The following is a 15,115-nucleotide window of genomic DNA, read 5'->3' on the forward strand; positions in this document are numbered from 1 at the left end:
CACACTGTCACTCCTCTTTAAGTTAATGATTCATCCCCTTGGGCATTCAGCCACCATTTTCTTTTTTGCCTTGCACTCATTTCAGCTTGGTTTCTATTTTCTTGTTTGGCACAGACCTTAGGGTCTACAGACCATAGATTCTATTGGTGGCGTATCCATAGCAAAGATACAAAAAGAAACAGACACACACACTCCTAATGTAGGTGCATGTCTAATGGCCCTTTCAGTAATACAAACCTACGCTCCTAATGCACATCTAATGAACCTCATGGGACTAGGAAATGGCTCCCCTTATCCTAATGGCCTATTGATTATTGGTTTCCCTTAGCCTAATGACCCAGACACATATGCCACCCCTTAACCTAATGACCTATTGATTAATGGATTCAGGGTCCATGTCTAATGACCCAGACACATATGCCGTTCCTTAACCTAATGACCTATTGATTAATGGATTCAGGGTCCATGTCTAATGACCCAGACACATGTGCCATTCCTTAACCTAATGACCTATTGATTAATGGATTCAGGGTCCATGTCGAATGACCCAGACACATATGCCGTTCCTTAACCTAATGACCTATTGATTAATGGATTCAGGGTCCATGTCTAATGACCCAGACACATATGCCATTCCTTAACCTAATGACCTATTGATTAATGGATTCAGGGTCCATGTCTAATGACCCAGACACATGTGCCATTCCTTAACCTAATGACCTATTGATTAATGGATTCAGGGTCCATGTCTTTCTCCCAGGACAGACTGAACAACGTGTGCTAATCTGTTCGCCCTCACGATTGCTGTAGACCTTTATAACATGCTAAGGCTTAATTATAAACATAGTTTGACAAGTTTACTCGAAATATAATGTATACTTTCGACGTTTTGGTGCGCAGCCACTTGAAATTTGCATACATTTCGACCGAAAAGTGTCTAGTTTGAGAACGGAAAGACACAGAGTTGCAAACTGAACGCTAACTTGGTGAGTATTAACCCTTCCACGTCTTCTGACGCAAGAACAGCCATGGTAAGGGAATATTTACGTCTTCATTTTGGGTTTCTGCCGACTCCATGATAGAGGAGTCAGCATGCTAAATGAGAGCGCCGACTCTCTATTATAGCCTAGTAAACGCCAAATGTAACGTTAAAAATAATTGTAACATAGCAATTGCATTTAGAAGAAGTTTATCTTGCCATACATATGTAAAACATGCATATTTAGTCAAAGTTTATGATGTGTATTCCTTGTTAGCTGACGTTATCTGCCGGAGCTATTTATTTCTCCTGACATTGCAGTAGCATTTTTTGAACGATGCATAATTGTAAACAGAGATTTATGGATATATATTGCATATTATTGAAAAAAAAATGAATGTACTGTGTAACATGTTATATTACTGTCATCTGATGAAGATTTCAAAAGGTTAGTGAAATGATTTTTCTTTTAATCCTGCGTTTGTTGATTGCATATTTTTTCCTACTTGGCTAAGCTAATGAGGTATGTATGCAGTGGTGGTTGGACATAAATATGTGCTATGTTTTCGCCGTAAAACTTTTTAGAAATCTGACTTGCTGGGTAGATAAATAACTTCTTTATCTTTCATTTGAGCCATTTTTCAAGCGATTCTGTGGAGGTTAAATATTTTTAGGATTATTTCTTGCGTTCCCTGCGCCACATTACAGCTCAGGGGGGGTGGGGGGTGATCCCAAAGGGGAACTAGTAGCTCTAGCAGGTCTATCATCATTTATCCTTTAGCAACTGTTATATTGAGTACATGGTTATACACTTTTAGTATTGATTACATGGTTGTATCCCTTTAACACTGAATACATGATATTATTTTATACTATGTGTATCCTTTAAACACATTCCTTATCCCAACATAAGAGGCAGTCACCCCTTTGACACATAGCACAGAAAATTGCGTCAGCATGATGAAAATGTCCAAGTCTCTGATAATCTAGTTTACACCATTTGCACAACCCTCTTTTTGGGCATGGTTTGTGTACATGAGGAGGTACATCACCACCATAGTCTGGGACTGGGTATAGGTCAGGAAGATCTCTGTCCAGTCCATTGCTCAGCAACCTTTGTTGATCCTGATAGCCATCTCCCTCCTGGTCTTACTCCATATAGACATTCTGGGTTTCCAATAGGACAGTCCAATGGTCCTCCTTTAGCATTGCATGGTTTTCCATATCTGTCCTTATTTTGTCCACGAGCATCAGGCACAGGATTCACTACGACAGGTGGGTCATAAACACCCGTTCCCACAGCGATATGCTTTACTGCAGTTTATACCAGGAGACACTTTTTCAATGGTAAGACACAACAAAAACCTATTCCATGGCCACCAGTACAACACCTATCATGATATCAATTTTTGTAAATATTGCTCCCCATTTCCCCAAAGTTCAATCCAACCAGTCACAAGCGTGGGTATCAAATCAAGAATTGTCCCTTTACTTCTTGCCGTAATTCTTTCAGTTTGGTCATAGCTTCCGTAAATTATCCATCTGGGGCCGTGTTGTTGGGAATGAAGGTGTAACATTCTTCTCCGAACATTATGCAAACTCCACCTTTCTCTGCTAAGAGCCAATTCAAAGCCTGCCTGTTCTGCCATGTCATTTTGCTTGTGGCCTGTACTTGTTTTCCCAAAGCTGTCAATGCTTAGTTGGTATAGTTAATGAATCTTTGTTGGTTATAGTAAATGTAATTTATCCATTCTAAGTTTTTGTTTGGTGATATCCAAAGAAATATTAATTCACATCCTGGCTTAATACAAATGGCCGCTCCCCTCAGTGGGTGCTCTGATCAGTGGGTGCACCCACTCGCCCCGAAATGCCCCCAGCCCAAAAGGAGAGGGCGGAGTTTGCTGTTTGGGAAAGTGGTAAATGTGCTGCTAAAAAGGAAAACCACTGTTCATGATTCCACTTGTTTACAAAGAGGCAGGCACAATTAGAACTCAATCAACCTCAGAAAAAAGCATTCTGATCTTTGATCATCGCTGGGAGCAATATTTCGATGTTGACCCGTAACTGATTTTCTTTTTGTACAAAATTAATATTTTAATTTAACACAACCAAATATCAACATGTGAAGGAGATGTATCTTCTGCTTGGATAGTTCCATCAGTGCCACTAATTAGGCTGGCTTTAATTCCACTTTGTCTACAAATTAATAAATTATATGTTGGATTCATATCTCCAACTCAACCAAAAATACAATTTAACTAATGGGATTAAGCCAGTGGCTCAGATGGAACTATCCAAGCAGTAGATACATCCCCTTTTTTTCTTTACATAGCTGAATGTGCTGACAACAAAATCACACAAAAATTATCAATGGAAATCAAATTTATCAACACATGGAGGTCTGGATTTGGAGTCACACTCAAAATTAAAGTGGAAAACCACACTACAGGATGATCCAACTTTGATGTAATGTCCTTAAAACAAGTAAAAATGAGGCTCAGTAGTGTGTGTGGCCTCCACATGCCTGTATGACCTCCCTACAACGCCTGGGCATGCTCCTGATGAGGTGGCGGATGGTCTCCTGAGGGATCTCCTCCCAGACCTGCACTAAAGCATCCGCCAACTCCTGGACAGTCTGTGGTGCAACGTTGCGTTGGTGGATGGAGCAAGATATGATGTTCCAGATGTGCTCAATTGGATTCAGGTCTGGGGAACGGGCGGGCCAGTCCATAGCATCAATGCCTTCCTCTTGCAGGAACTGCTGACACACTCCCGCCACATGAGGTCTAGCATTGTCTTGCATTAGGAGGAACCCAGGGCCAACCGCACCAGCATATGGTCTCACAAGGGGTCTGAGGATCTCATCTCGGTACCTAATGGCAGTCAGGCTACCTCAAACCGGTCATGCTGGAGGATGTTGCAGGCAGAAGAACATTCTCCACGGCGTCTCCAGACTGTCACATGTGCTCAGTGTGAACCTGCTTTCATCTGTGAAGAGCACAGGGCGCCAGTGGCGAATTTACCAATCTTGGTGTTCTCTGGCAAATGCCAAACGTCCTGCACGGTGTTGGGCTGTAAGCACAACCCCCACCTGTGGACATCGGGCCCTCATACCACCCTCATGGAGTCTGTTTCTGACCGTTTGAGCAGACACATGCACATTTGTGGCCTGCTGGAGGTAATTTTGCAGGGCTCTGGCAGTGCTCCTCATGCTCCTTCTTGCACAAAGGCGGAGGTAGCGATCCTGCTGCTGGGTTGTTGCCCTCCTACGGCCTCCTCCACGTCTCCTGATGTACTGGCCTGTCTCCTGGTAGCGCCCCATGCTCTGGACACTACGCTGACAGACACAGCAAACCTTCTTGCCACAGCTCGCATTGATGTGCCATCCTGGATGAGCTGCACTACCTGAGCCACTTGTGTGGGTTGTAGACTCCGTCTCATGCTACCACTAGAGTGAAAGCACCGCCAGCATTCAAAAGTGACCAAAACATCAGCCAGGAAGCATAGGAACTGAGAAGTGCTCTGTGGTCACCACCTGCAGAACCACTCCTTTATTGAGGGTGTCTTGCTAATTGCCTATAATTTCCACCTGTTGTCTATACCATTTGCATAACAGCATGTGAAATGTATTGTCAATCAGTGTTGCTTCCTAAGTGGCCATTTTGATTTCACAGAAGTGTGATTGACTTGCAGTTACATTGTGTTGTTTAAGTGTTCCCTTTATTTTTTTGAGCAGTATATATATATATATATATATATATACATATATAAAAATCGGCATCGGCTTTTTTTGGTCCTCCAATCGGTATCGGCATTGAAAAATCATAATCGGTTGGCCTCTAGTTCCTATTGTTTGGTATACTTCATGTAAGTGAATTTGTCCAAATACTTTTGGTACCCTAAAATGGGTGGGGGGGCTGCAATGCTAAAAGTGATGTTACTTCTAAACGGTTTACCTGATATGGATGAAAATACCCTCAAATTAACACCAACAGTATGCAGTTTCTCATAGTCCTGTTATCATTTCAAATCCAAAGTGCTGGAGTTCAGACCCCGAAACACTTCATGTGTCACAGTCCAAATACTCTTGGACCTCACTGTATAAAATAATCAGATCGAAACAAAACTTTCAAAAGGTGGCTAGACTGTAGAAAAACAAGTGATATATTGTGAAACTAATAATGATGAGGCTGTGTGAAGTCTATACCATAAGAGTGATTTCTGTCTCAAACATTCAGAATAACCTAGGTCACACTACATTACGTTGCACTGATAGGTCAACAAGAATTGCTCAACTGAATTGCTCTGTACATAAACCCATTCCTCATAGAAAAAGTGTGATTTAGTCCTATTCTGTAACTTAGATTTTTGGTTGATATGGAGACGTGAATCCAACATATCAATTATTAATTTATAGAGCAACTGTAATTAAAGCCAGACAAGCCAGTGGCACAGATGGAACTATCCAAGTAGAAGATATTTGGTTGCATTGTTAACAAAACACATTTCCAAATCTCTTTTGTGATTAGCCTGTTAACCTGCACACAAGTTAACAGATTGTTGGATTTACATCTCCAACTCAACCAAAAATAAATGTTGAAGAACATTAAGCCAGTGGCTCAGAAGAAACTATCCAAGCAGTAGATTTGTATTTGGTTGCGTTCTCAACCAGTAATACAGTAAATGGCCTAAAGAGTAACACACCGATGCCTACATTGGTTACGGTAACTAATGTTCTCTAATGTAATCATAGAAAGCACTCATGGTCAAGATAGCAAGCAAAGGTCATGTGTCTCTGGAGATGTTCAAAATTGTTATAATAAAGAATCTCAAACAGCAGTGATCACTTGCACTATGCATAGGGTATGTACTTTTAATGTTCTCAACTGCAGTTAGTTGGGATTGGCCATTTGTTGTGTGATGTAATATTTCACTATAAAAACAGAGAAAAGTTCATCAAGCATTCAAAAAGAAAGTAAAAGAGTGTTGCTCTGTAAAAACAAAAAACATTGAAATGAATCTGGATGGGATGCACACTAACAAACATACTTCAGGTGAGAAGAATGCATACTACTGGCAACAAGTAGGTGAAACCTGTGGGCTGTATCAAAATGTCTTAGGGCAGTTTCCATAAGGGGAAATATGACACCTTACCTCAGTAACCCCACCTTTTTAATAGTTATAAAAAGACAACCAGCACATGATACAATCAGAGCACCACTCCATACATCATTTTGACCAAGGGGAGGTGTTCTTATTTGAGCTGATATGCCAGCACATGCCAATCACCCAGCCCTAAACTCTGAATTCTTGATGAAGTTGTTTGCTACAGGCTACAGTGCTTTTGCCATTGTTGCCTTTTTCATCATTTTTCAGTACATTTTCAAACTGGACTTCACCTGTCCTTGTCAGTTATCTTGGCTCTGTGGGTTTGTGGAACATCCAGAGGCAAGTCATATCGGGAATATCTGTATGATGTGTACTATGAAAAGGCTGAAGACAAAAAGACAAAGGAGGAAGAGGAGAGAGCAATGCATAAACTAGAATCAGAACGCTCACAGTCTAATGTCACCCACACAGAGTGGACGACCTCAAAGTGGACAAACTCAGAGTGAAGAAAGCATTAATGGAGGACCTCAGATAGGAGGCTTGGAGCATCAAGATCAACATGCATGTTCAGATGAATCAACATTCGACTGATCAGGAGAACTATTATGATGGGACAGAACCTCCGGAAGACTCCTCTACTGAAATGTCAGAAGAGGAATGTTTTCTCATCACAAGGATAAATTAGTCAATTACATTATTAGCATATCTAGTTTCCTTACAAAATGTATTTGCCAGTGGAAGAGATTGGTTGTGAATATCCACAGATTTTGCAAAGTGGTTGAGCATTAACAATATCCGTCAGCAACCTCCATAGAAAAAGGCAACTCCTAAAATTTTAAGCATAAGAATCTACACAGCTTAACATCAGCAAATGGATTAATATTGCCTGTAGCCTAATGCTACTGAACATTTTAGCTTGAGCAATGTGTATATTTATAGTGGTGTTAACATTACTCCATAACCCCTCCCCTGTATGTACTTGCCTGAGTTTTATTCTAAACCATGTGACTGGTGGTTTAGGGACTTTCTCTCAGTGGGACAATCATTCCATCATCTCACGTTTGAAAAACTCTGAACTGGGTATGGTTTTAACCAGAATACTTTCACAAACAACATAACACCCACTTTTGTAATACATCTGGCTGTAAATTGTATGATTACTGACTGTATTGTCTTTATTACTCATGACAATACTGGGTTATCAATGGTCAGATGGATCATTATCTGCTATTTGCCACTTTAAATGATTCTCTTAACTTATGAAGACCCTGGGTCATTTGGGATGCTTTTTCTGTTCAACAGAAACTCTTTGTTTATGTAGATTTCATTATTAATCCAAATTCAAACATATTTTCACCCACTGCAGTGATTGTTCTTATGGAATTCATGCAACTTTTCATTCTCAGAATAAGCGGTTTGATCAACTGTAATAAATAATATTTTATTCAAAAACAGCCAACAGCCTTGAGGAAGACCTAATAATCAAACACAGCATAAGAGGTAAAAGTATTTAGGATTAGAAATAACATGACCCAGCAGAGATAAGTCAGTCTTATAAATTACACTTAAAATGTATTCAATGAAAAGACCATGTGACCTGACCAGGAGAAACAAGGTAGTTGTCTTAACACATGGAATAGTGTGAAACAGAGTGCTGGATATGGGAAATACAACAGTACACAGCTAGTAGGCCTGAGGCTCTGCAACCTGCCAGAATACCATATGGAGAAAAGTAGCAGCAAAGCATTCAAGCGCATAACAGCAAAGTAGTGCCAACAACATTAGCCACACTATGTGCCAATATGTAGTGTTGTGCGCAGTAACCAACAAGAGCAAAGGGGGTTATCAACCAGATTCATACACAACATAAATCTAGCAAACCTAATTGTTTAAGTATGGCTGGCCCCGCTACTACCTGGTCCTCAGTCTGGCTGCCCCCACCACCCTTACTTCCTGGTCGTCAGACCCCAAAGATGACCCTGAGGTCAGCCAGGGAGAGCTTGGTGAAGGAGGCTCCAGTCCCTGACAGCACCTTCTGTGCGAGATCCTTCTTCTTCTCCTGCAGAATGGAGATCTTATCCTCCACTGTGCCCTCACACACAAACCTGCAGGGATAGGGACACACATGCTCTGTGTAAGCACTCACATCAGCAATCAGATTTATACAATGTCTTTATTCAACAGGACACAACCTCAAAATATGTCAGTGAGATTCTCCTACAGTATCTCTGCACCCAAGCATGCGCTTACCTGTGGATGGTGACATCTCGGTGCTGACCCACTCTGTAGATGCGGTCACAGGCCTGGTCCTCTAGAGCTGGGTTCCTGTCAGAACCACAGTATAAATCAATAAAGAACACTCAGATGGTAGTGGTGGATGGGTGTGTGTGTTGTGAGTCTCACCAGTGCATGTCCATGAGGAAGAGGTGATTCCCTCCAATAAGGTTAATACCCACTCCTCCAGCACACAGAGACACAAGCATCACCTAGAAACACAAAACACCTTGTCTAAACTCTACCAACTACACTGTATCCAAAGCTGAAAATAGGTAGAGCATATCAATATTTTATGGTCACGGTTGTCCATACGATACCTGTGGTCCTTTAGGGTTGGTGTTGAACTCTTCGACCAGGTCCATGCGGCGTTTGGGGTTGACAGTGCCGTCGATGACAGCAAAGCTCAGGCCCATTCTCCTCAGGTGAACGGCCACGATGTGAAGCATGCTGGTCCACTGGGACACTATCACACTGACAGACAGACAGAGGATGATTATCATATATGATTACTGTACAATCAAAATGCAACATAACAACACATGCATTCAATCACTTTCTGACTGTACCCCTTTAGATTTGAACGAAGCCTTCCAGACGTGTTTGCCCATGGTAGAAGTGGTCAGAAAATTATTTTTTGAACCCGAATGCCAAAACATTCAAGAGATAGAGGTGCTCAAAGTTGACCCATTTTGCATACCCCACCCTACTATGAGGGAAACATGTTCTATTACCAATAATCCTTTATTTGTCATGGACTTTAGTTGTCTATCAAACTCCTCTATATCTGTCTGCCAGGACTACATCATCCAGATGACACCAAACATTTGTAGTCTGAATGGGCTACATTTAGGTGCGTGAAATGACCTTTTCTGAGCCTCACTCTGCTGCCTGATATCCTTCAGCTCTGTGAGAATGGCAGCGATCTGAAACAACAAGAACATTAAGAGAATCAAGCAGGTAGTAGCGTATATAGATGCACCAGATAGCCGTATAAAAACAGAAACATTTTAGTATACATGGAGGCAGTTGACGTCACCTTGGTGCTCTCGTGGGTGTCCTCAAAGAGATCGGAGGCGAATCGGCTCCCATTGAGGGACACGGTGGCTTTGGGGTCGGGGCCCGAGGGCTCGGAGAAGAGGCATAGGGCATTGAGCTGCTCCTCAAGGGAGAGAGAGATCCCATCCCCCTGCAGCTCAGATGAATCCAGGGTCTTTGAAGAAGACACACAAAGAGAACGCCAGGTAAAGACAGACCAAACTTACCCATAGTCTGTGGAGCAAGACACACAGAGAAGAGCAGCAGGTAAAAACCAAACAGATGCCTGTTCCATAGACCCCAGAGATAAAGAAAAAAGAGAGGAGCGCAGGTCAGGCCCTCTCCACAGGTCTGGCTCCTGATTGGCGCAGCGCTCTAAGGCACTGCATCTCAGTGCTAGAGGCCCCACTACAGACCCTGGTTCGATTCCAGGCTGTATCACAGCCGGACGTGATTGGTAGTCCCACAGGGTGGCGCACAATTGGCCCAGCGTCGTCCGGGTTAGGGTTTGGCTTGGGTAGGCCATCATTGTAAATAAGAATGTGTTCTTAACTGACTTGCGTAGTTAAATAAAAGGTTAAAAATAGTTTTGTTTTTTAAAAGGTAGAAGTGTGTTTGTACCTTCTTCAACAGAGACAGATGGCAGCAGCTCTGTCTGAGTCGGAGCAATAGAGACAGGATGTGAACAGTGCTGGTGGGGCCCTGGGTCTGCTGGGAGGAGGACACAGAGTCCGCCTGGGACACTCCAAACTCACGAGCCACTGGGGGGGGAGAAAGACAGACACTAAGGTGTCACATTGGTATCCTGTCCAAATTCACACGCCTCTGGAGAAAAAGACACATGAATTCAAACAGATTATTATTAGTAGTATTATTTTTTAACAGAAAGTTTACCTCCCTTACCCTTGTCGAAGGGATTGGAGTCGTCTCCCTTTTTACCATTGTCTCCCTCATGTCTCTTCAGATAGTTCTGCAGAGTGGACCTAGGAGAAAAAGTTGAAAGAATCAGTCATTAAGCCGTAGACCCAGAGAGGGAAGTTTCAGATACCAATCAGACATAGTTGTTACCTGGACTGTGCAAACACCACATCGTAAACAGACTGCTCCTCTTCAGACAGCTTCAGGCGATGCACCTCACAGGTCCGATCTGGCAGATTCACCTGGAAAATTAAGAAGGAAATCAAATCAGCTAATAATCCACATATGCTAATGTGTGTGTGTCTGTGTGTCATGTACCAGAGGTTTTCCGGTAGAGTCCATCTGGTCTTTGGTGCGTCGGAGCAGCAGAGTTTTGGTCAGAATGTTAAGTCGCTCTCCTCCTCTCTTAGAGCCGTTGTCTACCTGGGTTTTCCAAAGCTTGAACTCATCAAATGGGGCGCAGCGCAGAAACCTGACAAACACAGGCAAAGACTTTAGCAAAGGATTCTGTGGTTTGGGGGGAGGGCTGTGTATTGTTACTGGACATGTGGTATGATATGTGTAATATAAGGGTAGAGTAAGATATTGATGGACTTACTTGAGCAGGGCGTACATATCCAGTAGGTTGTTCTGGATGGGGGTCCCGGTAACAGCCCACCTGGCCTTGGCCCTCAGCTTACACACAGCCAAGGAGGTCTGCACCTTGGGATTCTTGATGTTGTGGGCCTCGTCCAGCACAATGCGGGCCCAGGCCACCCGCAGCAGAGGAGGGAGGGCTGATGGCTGGGGAAAGGGAGCGAGGGGACAACGTCGTAGCATCATTAGCACCATCAATACATTACACACCGTTTCTCTCTCTGTGTTTATTCTTACCACATCCTCGGGGTCCTTGCTAGGTTTCTCTGCGTCGTCCTTCGGGACTGGGATCTCCTTGGAGACAAGGCTGTAGGTGGTCACCACCACATCATGCTCAGCCAGACTATCAGAGAGCAGGAGATAGAAAACAAATAAAACACGTGTCAAAAGCAACCTGTACACTTGATAGTCTTTCAGGTGACACAAGTGTGTTAAACTCAGGGAAACAGATGACTCAGGTGTGTGTGTCTTACACTTTGGCGTTCTTCTGGCGGTTGGGCCCGTGGTACAGGTAGATACTGAGTCGGCTGCTCTTGACGCGTCTCTCGATCTCCTTCTTCCAGTGATGAACCAAAGAGGCAGGGCAGATGATCAAAGTGCCCTGAGACACTACCAGGCTAGAGTCTGCAACACAATACAGGGTATAACAAATATATCATACACAAGTTACTAAATACATTATATATACACATTGTTCACATACATTACCAAATATATCATAATACAAGTTAATAATTACATGAGAAGTTGCCATTTGATATTACCATTTTTGGAGATCCAGCCTTCCAATTTAGTGTCTTTCTCCTCCTCCTTTTGCTTCTTCTTCTGGGCCAGAATGAGAGCGATCATGGTGAGGGTTTTCCCCAGGCCCATGTCATCAGCTGAGGATTAGGGGAGAAATGTTGTTAATGCATTTTCTGAAGGTTTTTGAAATACTCTGGCCATTCAACTCCTTACAAAACCCCTGGGGCTGCTGCAATCAAAGCAACTACACAGACAGGCTGGTTGACCTTACCCAGGATCCCTCCACAGGGTTTCTGGGTTTCTCTCCACAGCAGCCAGGCCAGAGCTTGTCTCTGATGGGCCAGTAGAGGCACCTGACCAATGAGAACGACCACAACACCACAGTAGATTAGGGTACCATACCCATAGACAACAGTGTGTACAATATGAGGTTTAGAAGGGTTGAGGCATTGAGTAGTGTACAAGGAGGTCTTGCCTTGATGCCTTTCGGGTCCGTAACCTCAGTATTGGGGTCGGGGCAGGACTCCAGGGAGCTGTGGAGGTGGTCAATGGCCTCAGAGGTGGCGTTCTTCACCGCTAGCAGACGGTTGTCTGTCATCCTGCCTCCATAGAACGCTTGGCTCTGGGGGTTCACTGGACAATCAGGGAAAGGCAGAGGGTTTACTGACGGTGATCACGGAGATACGACTATATCTGACTAAAGCAGGTTACAAGAATACCAAGTGTGTGTGTAGCCCTGTTCCATACCTCCATACATCTGAGTGTATCCCTGGCTGAGCTGAAGCCCCATTGAGCTGGTGGAGGCCTGGTACTGGAGGGGGGCAGGAGCAATGGGCAGTAGGACGGTGCCTCCCGGGCAGCTAAATGGGTTGTACTGGCTGGGAGTGGGCTTCGGTTTGGCATTACCTTCGTCACCCTGAGGCTCTAAAAACAGAACATTAAATTGAGTTTGTGCTTGAAGTACCTACAATTACAATACAGTAGGCAATGTTGTGGTTAGCCAAACAGTCCAGTATCCTGCTAGGGTCTTACCTGGCTCAGTGGAAGTGGTGAGGCAGAGAGACTCCAGAGCCTCCTCCAGGTCTTTGACCTGACTCTTCAACCTCTCCCCTTTATCGGGCAGAGCAGACATATTCACCACCGACAGAGTGGCCTGAGAAAGGGAAGGAGAGTTAAATATTAACTATTTATTTCAGTGTACATTCTGACACACACACACACACACACAGGGGTGTCCCTTACCTTCTTCTGTTTGAGCTGAGCAGTGAGCTGGCTGTGCAGGGCCCTGGGGTCCTCCTGCTGACCTTTGACCTGAGAGGCAGGCTGGAACCCTGGGAAGGATGTCAGGGCTTTCTGGACCAGGGGCACTGGTACTAGAGTCGTTGTCTGTGTACCTGGCTGAACTGACACAAACTGGACATCATCATCATCATCTTCATCACAACGCCACTCTCCAAATTGGTTCCCACAATGGGACTTGTCCTGGTTCTGCTGTGATGATGAAGCAGTCATTTTCTCTGCCTCCTTATCCTGTTCAGTTGTTGGAGTGGAAAGTCGCTGCGCTGGTTTATCAGATTGTGGGATTGGGGTTTTGGTCTTCTCTGTGCTCTTAGGTGCTTGGGTGTCTTTAGAGGTAGTGCCATTTGGGTCGGAGGGGTTGCTCTTCTTCCTATCTGTGCTTGGCTTTTTCCCAGCATGCTTTCCAGACTCTTTTAGGCTATTGGTTAGTGGCTCTCGTGGGTAGTATCCATGATGACCCTTTGAGGCTTTGTGTGGGTCCTCTGTATCCTGGGGTTTCGGGCTAGAGTTGTTGCTTGTCTCAGCCTCTCTCTGGCTGTCTTTGTTTGAGTTCTTGTTTTTGTCTTTCATCTCCTTGACAGTCTTTTCCTTTTCCTCAGGTGATGTTTCAGAACTTTCCTTATTGTCCTCGCCTGATACTCTCTTCTTTATCTTCATCCCTGCTGGAAGCTGTTTGTCTCTCCAAGACTCCGAGGAACTTGACATCCCCCTCTCCTCCTCCTCCATACCTCGACCGTGTTCGCTTTCTTTACCTACACTCTTGTGAAGCCTCTCCTTCTCTCCACCTTTCTCATTCTTTCCTTTGCTCTCATCCTCCAGTCTCCCCCCATCTTGGAGTCTCCTCCACTCTGACGTCTGGTCAGTCTTGCCTGGGGCCTTGAATGGATTTCTCTCTGGGGGCAGGCTGGAGGGCTGCAGCTGTCTGTCAGACAGTGGGCTGCGTTTCTCTGCCTCTGGCTGCAGGGGTGGAGCACTAGTCAGCCATTTTGAAACACATTCAACGAGTGCTTGCCATGACAGTAATAGGCTATGACTCAGGCAATGTATACTGTATTTTCATCATCACCAGTAGTTAGGAGGTGCTTACCGCTGTCCAGGGAACATTGCCACACCACCTCTGACCTGCGTTCTTCCCCAAAACACACCGGTAGTACAACCTGAGAAGAGAAAAGAGAGTGAGACAGAGTATGATAATGCACCTGAACACAAACCATTGATCATAGCTAGAGTTAGAGGAAGCATCCACACACATGCACACAGACAGACCTGTAGCCCTGCTGCTTCTGACTGCGGATGAGAGTCTGGAGTTCCACCATAGAATCCTCATGAAGCAGGCAGTGTGAGGCCGGGATCCTAATGAAAGCCATAAAACAGATCAGTCATATCAGTAAATGACTATTGCATAAGTCCTGTACATTGTTAGATGTCTTTTGAGAATGCCACGGTCAGATACCAGTTAGGATAGAGCTAGTGCTCTTCATGAAAAGAGAAACAGGCATTAATGAACTGACATGAGAGAACCACCTACCCTGCCACTTTGGTGAAATCACAGGGAGACCCCAGTTGACGCTCCCCGCACAAGTAGAAGCTTTTACCCTTATTTGGCCCTTCTTTCACTCCCGTCTTCAGCATGCATGTGCTGCCTGGTTAGTTTAAATACAAGTCAAATAGATGAAAACATGAGTTCATATTCAGTAAAACACGTCCTTGCATTACTAACGTTATCACCCCCCTATTGGTTGATATGATGGCTCAATTATGTTAATATTATTATTAGGCAGGTGGCTAGCATCATATTCTGCCTCGAGAGATAAAGAAAACACAATTGAGCTATGTTCCCAACCTGCTAACGTTAGATGGCTACAAGTGCAAGCTAGCATACGTTTCAGAAAAGCACCTCGTTTCAGCAGGCACGAATAACAATATAATCATTATGATAATGCAACACTTTGACTATGTCAATGGAAAAATAAACACATTTACCGTGGTTATTGCATAGTACAATCTCCATTATCAAGAAAAGTTTAAGATAATGATCAAATTCGTCCAAAAGTAAAAATGCGTTTGAACTTCTTGAAACTTTCAATTGACCAATGGGAATTGTGTTTGAAAATCACT

General features: G+C 43.9%; 1 protein-coding gene across 2 annotated transcripts; it reads right to left on the reverse strand.

The window, feature by feature from the left end:
• Positions 1-5,822: 5,822 nt before the first annotated feature.
• On the reverse strand, positions 5,823-15,086 carry ttf2 (transcription termination factor, RNA polymerase II). Of its 2 annotated transcripts, none has more exons than XM_029639355.2 (23): positions 14,981-15,086; positions 14,526-14,640; positions 14,264-14,350; positions 14,085-14,154; positions 12,941-13,954; positions 12,731-12,851; positions 12,446-12,622; positions 12,174-12,331; positions 11,970-12,051; positions 11,719-11,835; positions 11,428-11,578; positions 11,192-11,297; positions 10,917-11,101; positions 10,637-10,790; positions 10,469-10,560; positions 10,304-10,383; positions 10,022-10,161; positions 9,402-9,575; positions 9,230-9,288; positions 8,683-8,836; positions 8,492-8,574; positions 8,339-8,413; positions 5,823-8,193 (listed from the first exon to the last, which is right to left on the reverse strand). In XM_029639355.2, exons 1-23 carry the CDS (start codon positions 15,006-15,008, stop codon positions 8,049-8,051), a joined length of 3,567 nt encoding a protein of 1,188 aa, XP_029495215.1. In that variant the 5' UTR covers positions 15,009-15,086; the 3' UTR covers positions 5,823-8,048. The 2 variants fall into 2 exon arrangements, with proteins under 2 accessions (XP_029495215.1, XP_029495206.1); XM_029639346.2 differs by having other exon boundaries at positions 10,295-10,383.
• Positions 15,087-15,115: the final 29 nt, after the last annotated feature.

Source organism: Oncorhynchus nerka, linkage group LG3 (genome assembly GCF_034236695.1).
Source record: "Oncorhynchus nerka isolate Pitt River linkage group LG3, Oner_Uvic_2.0, whole genome shotgun sequence".
NCBI classification, from domain to species: Eukaryota; Metazoa; Chordata; class Actinopteri; order Salmoniformes; family Salmonidae; genus Oncorhynchus; species Oncorhynchus nerka.

Bases quoted from the DNA above. Each gene is read 5' to 3' on its own strand.
- ttf2 (XM_029639346.2), bottom strand. From the start codon at position 15,008: ATGGAGATTGTACTATGCAATAACCACG. The intron at 14,155-14,263 runs GTCTGTCTGTGT...TTCTCTTCTCAG, and splicing joins CAGAAGCAGCAGGGCTACAG to GTTGTACTACCGGTGTGTTT. The intron at 9,576-10,021 runs GTACAAACACAC...TCTTCTTCAAAG, and splicing joins ATCTGTCTCTGTTGAAGAAG to ACCCTGGATTCATCTGAGCT.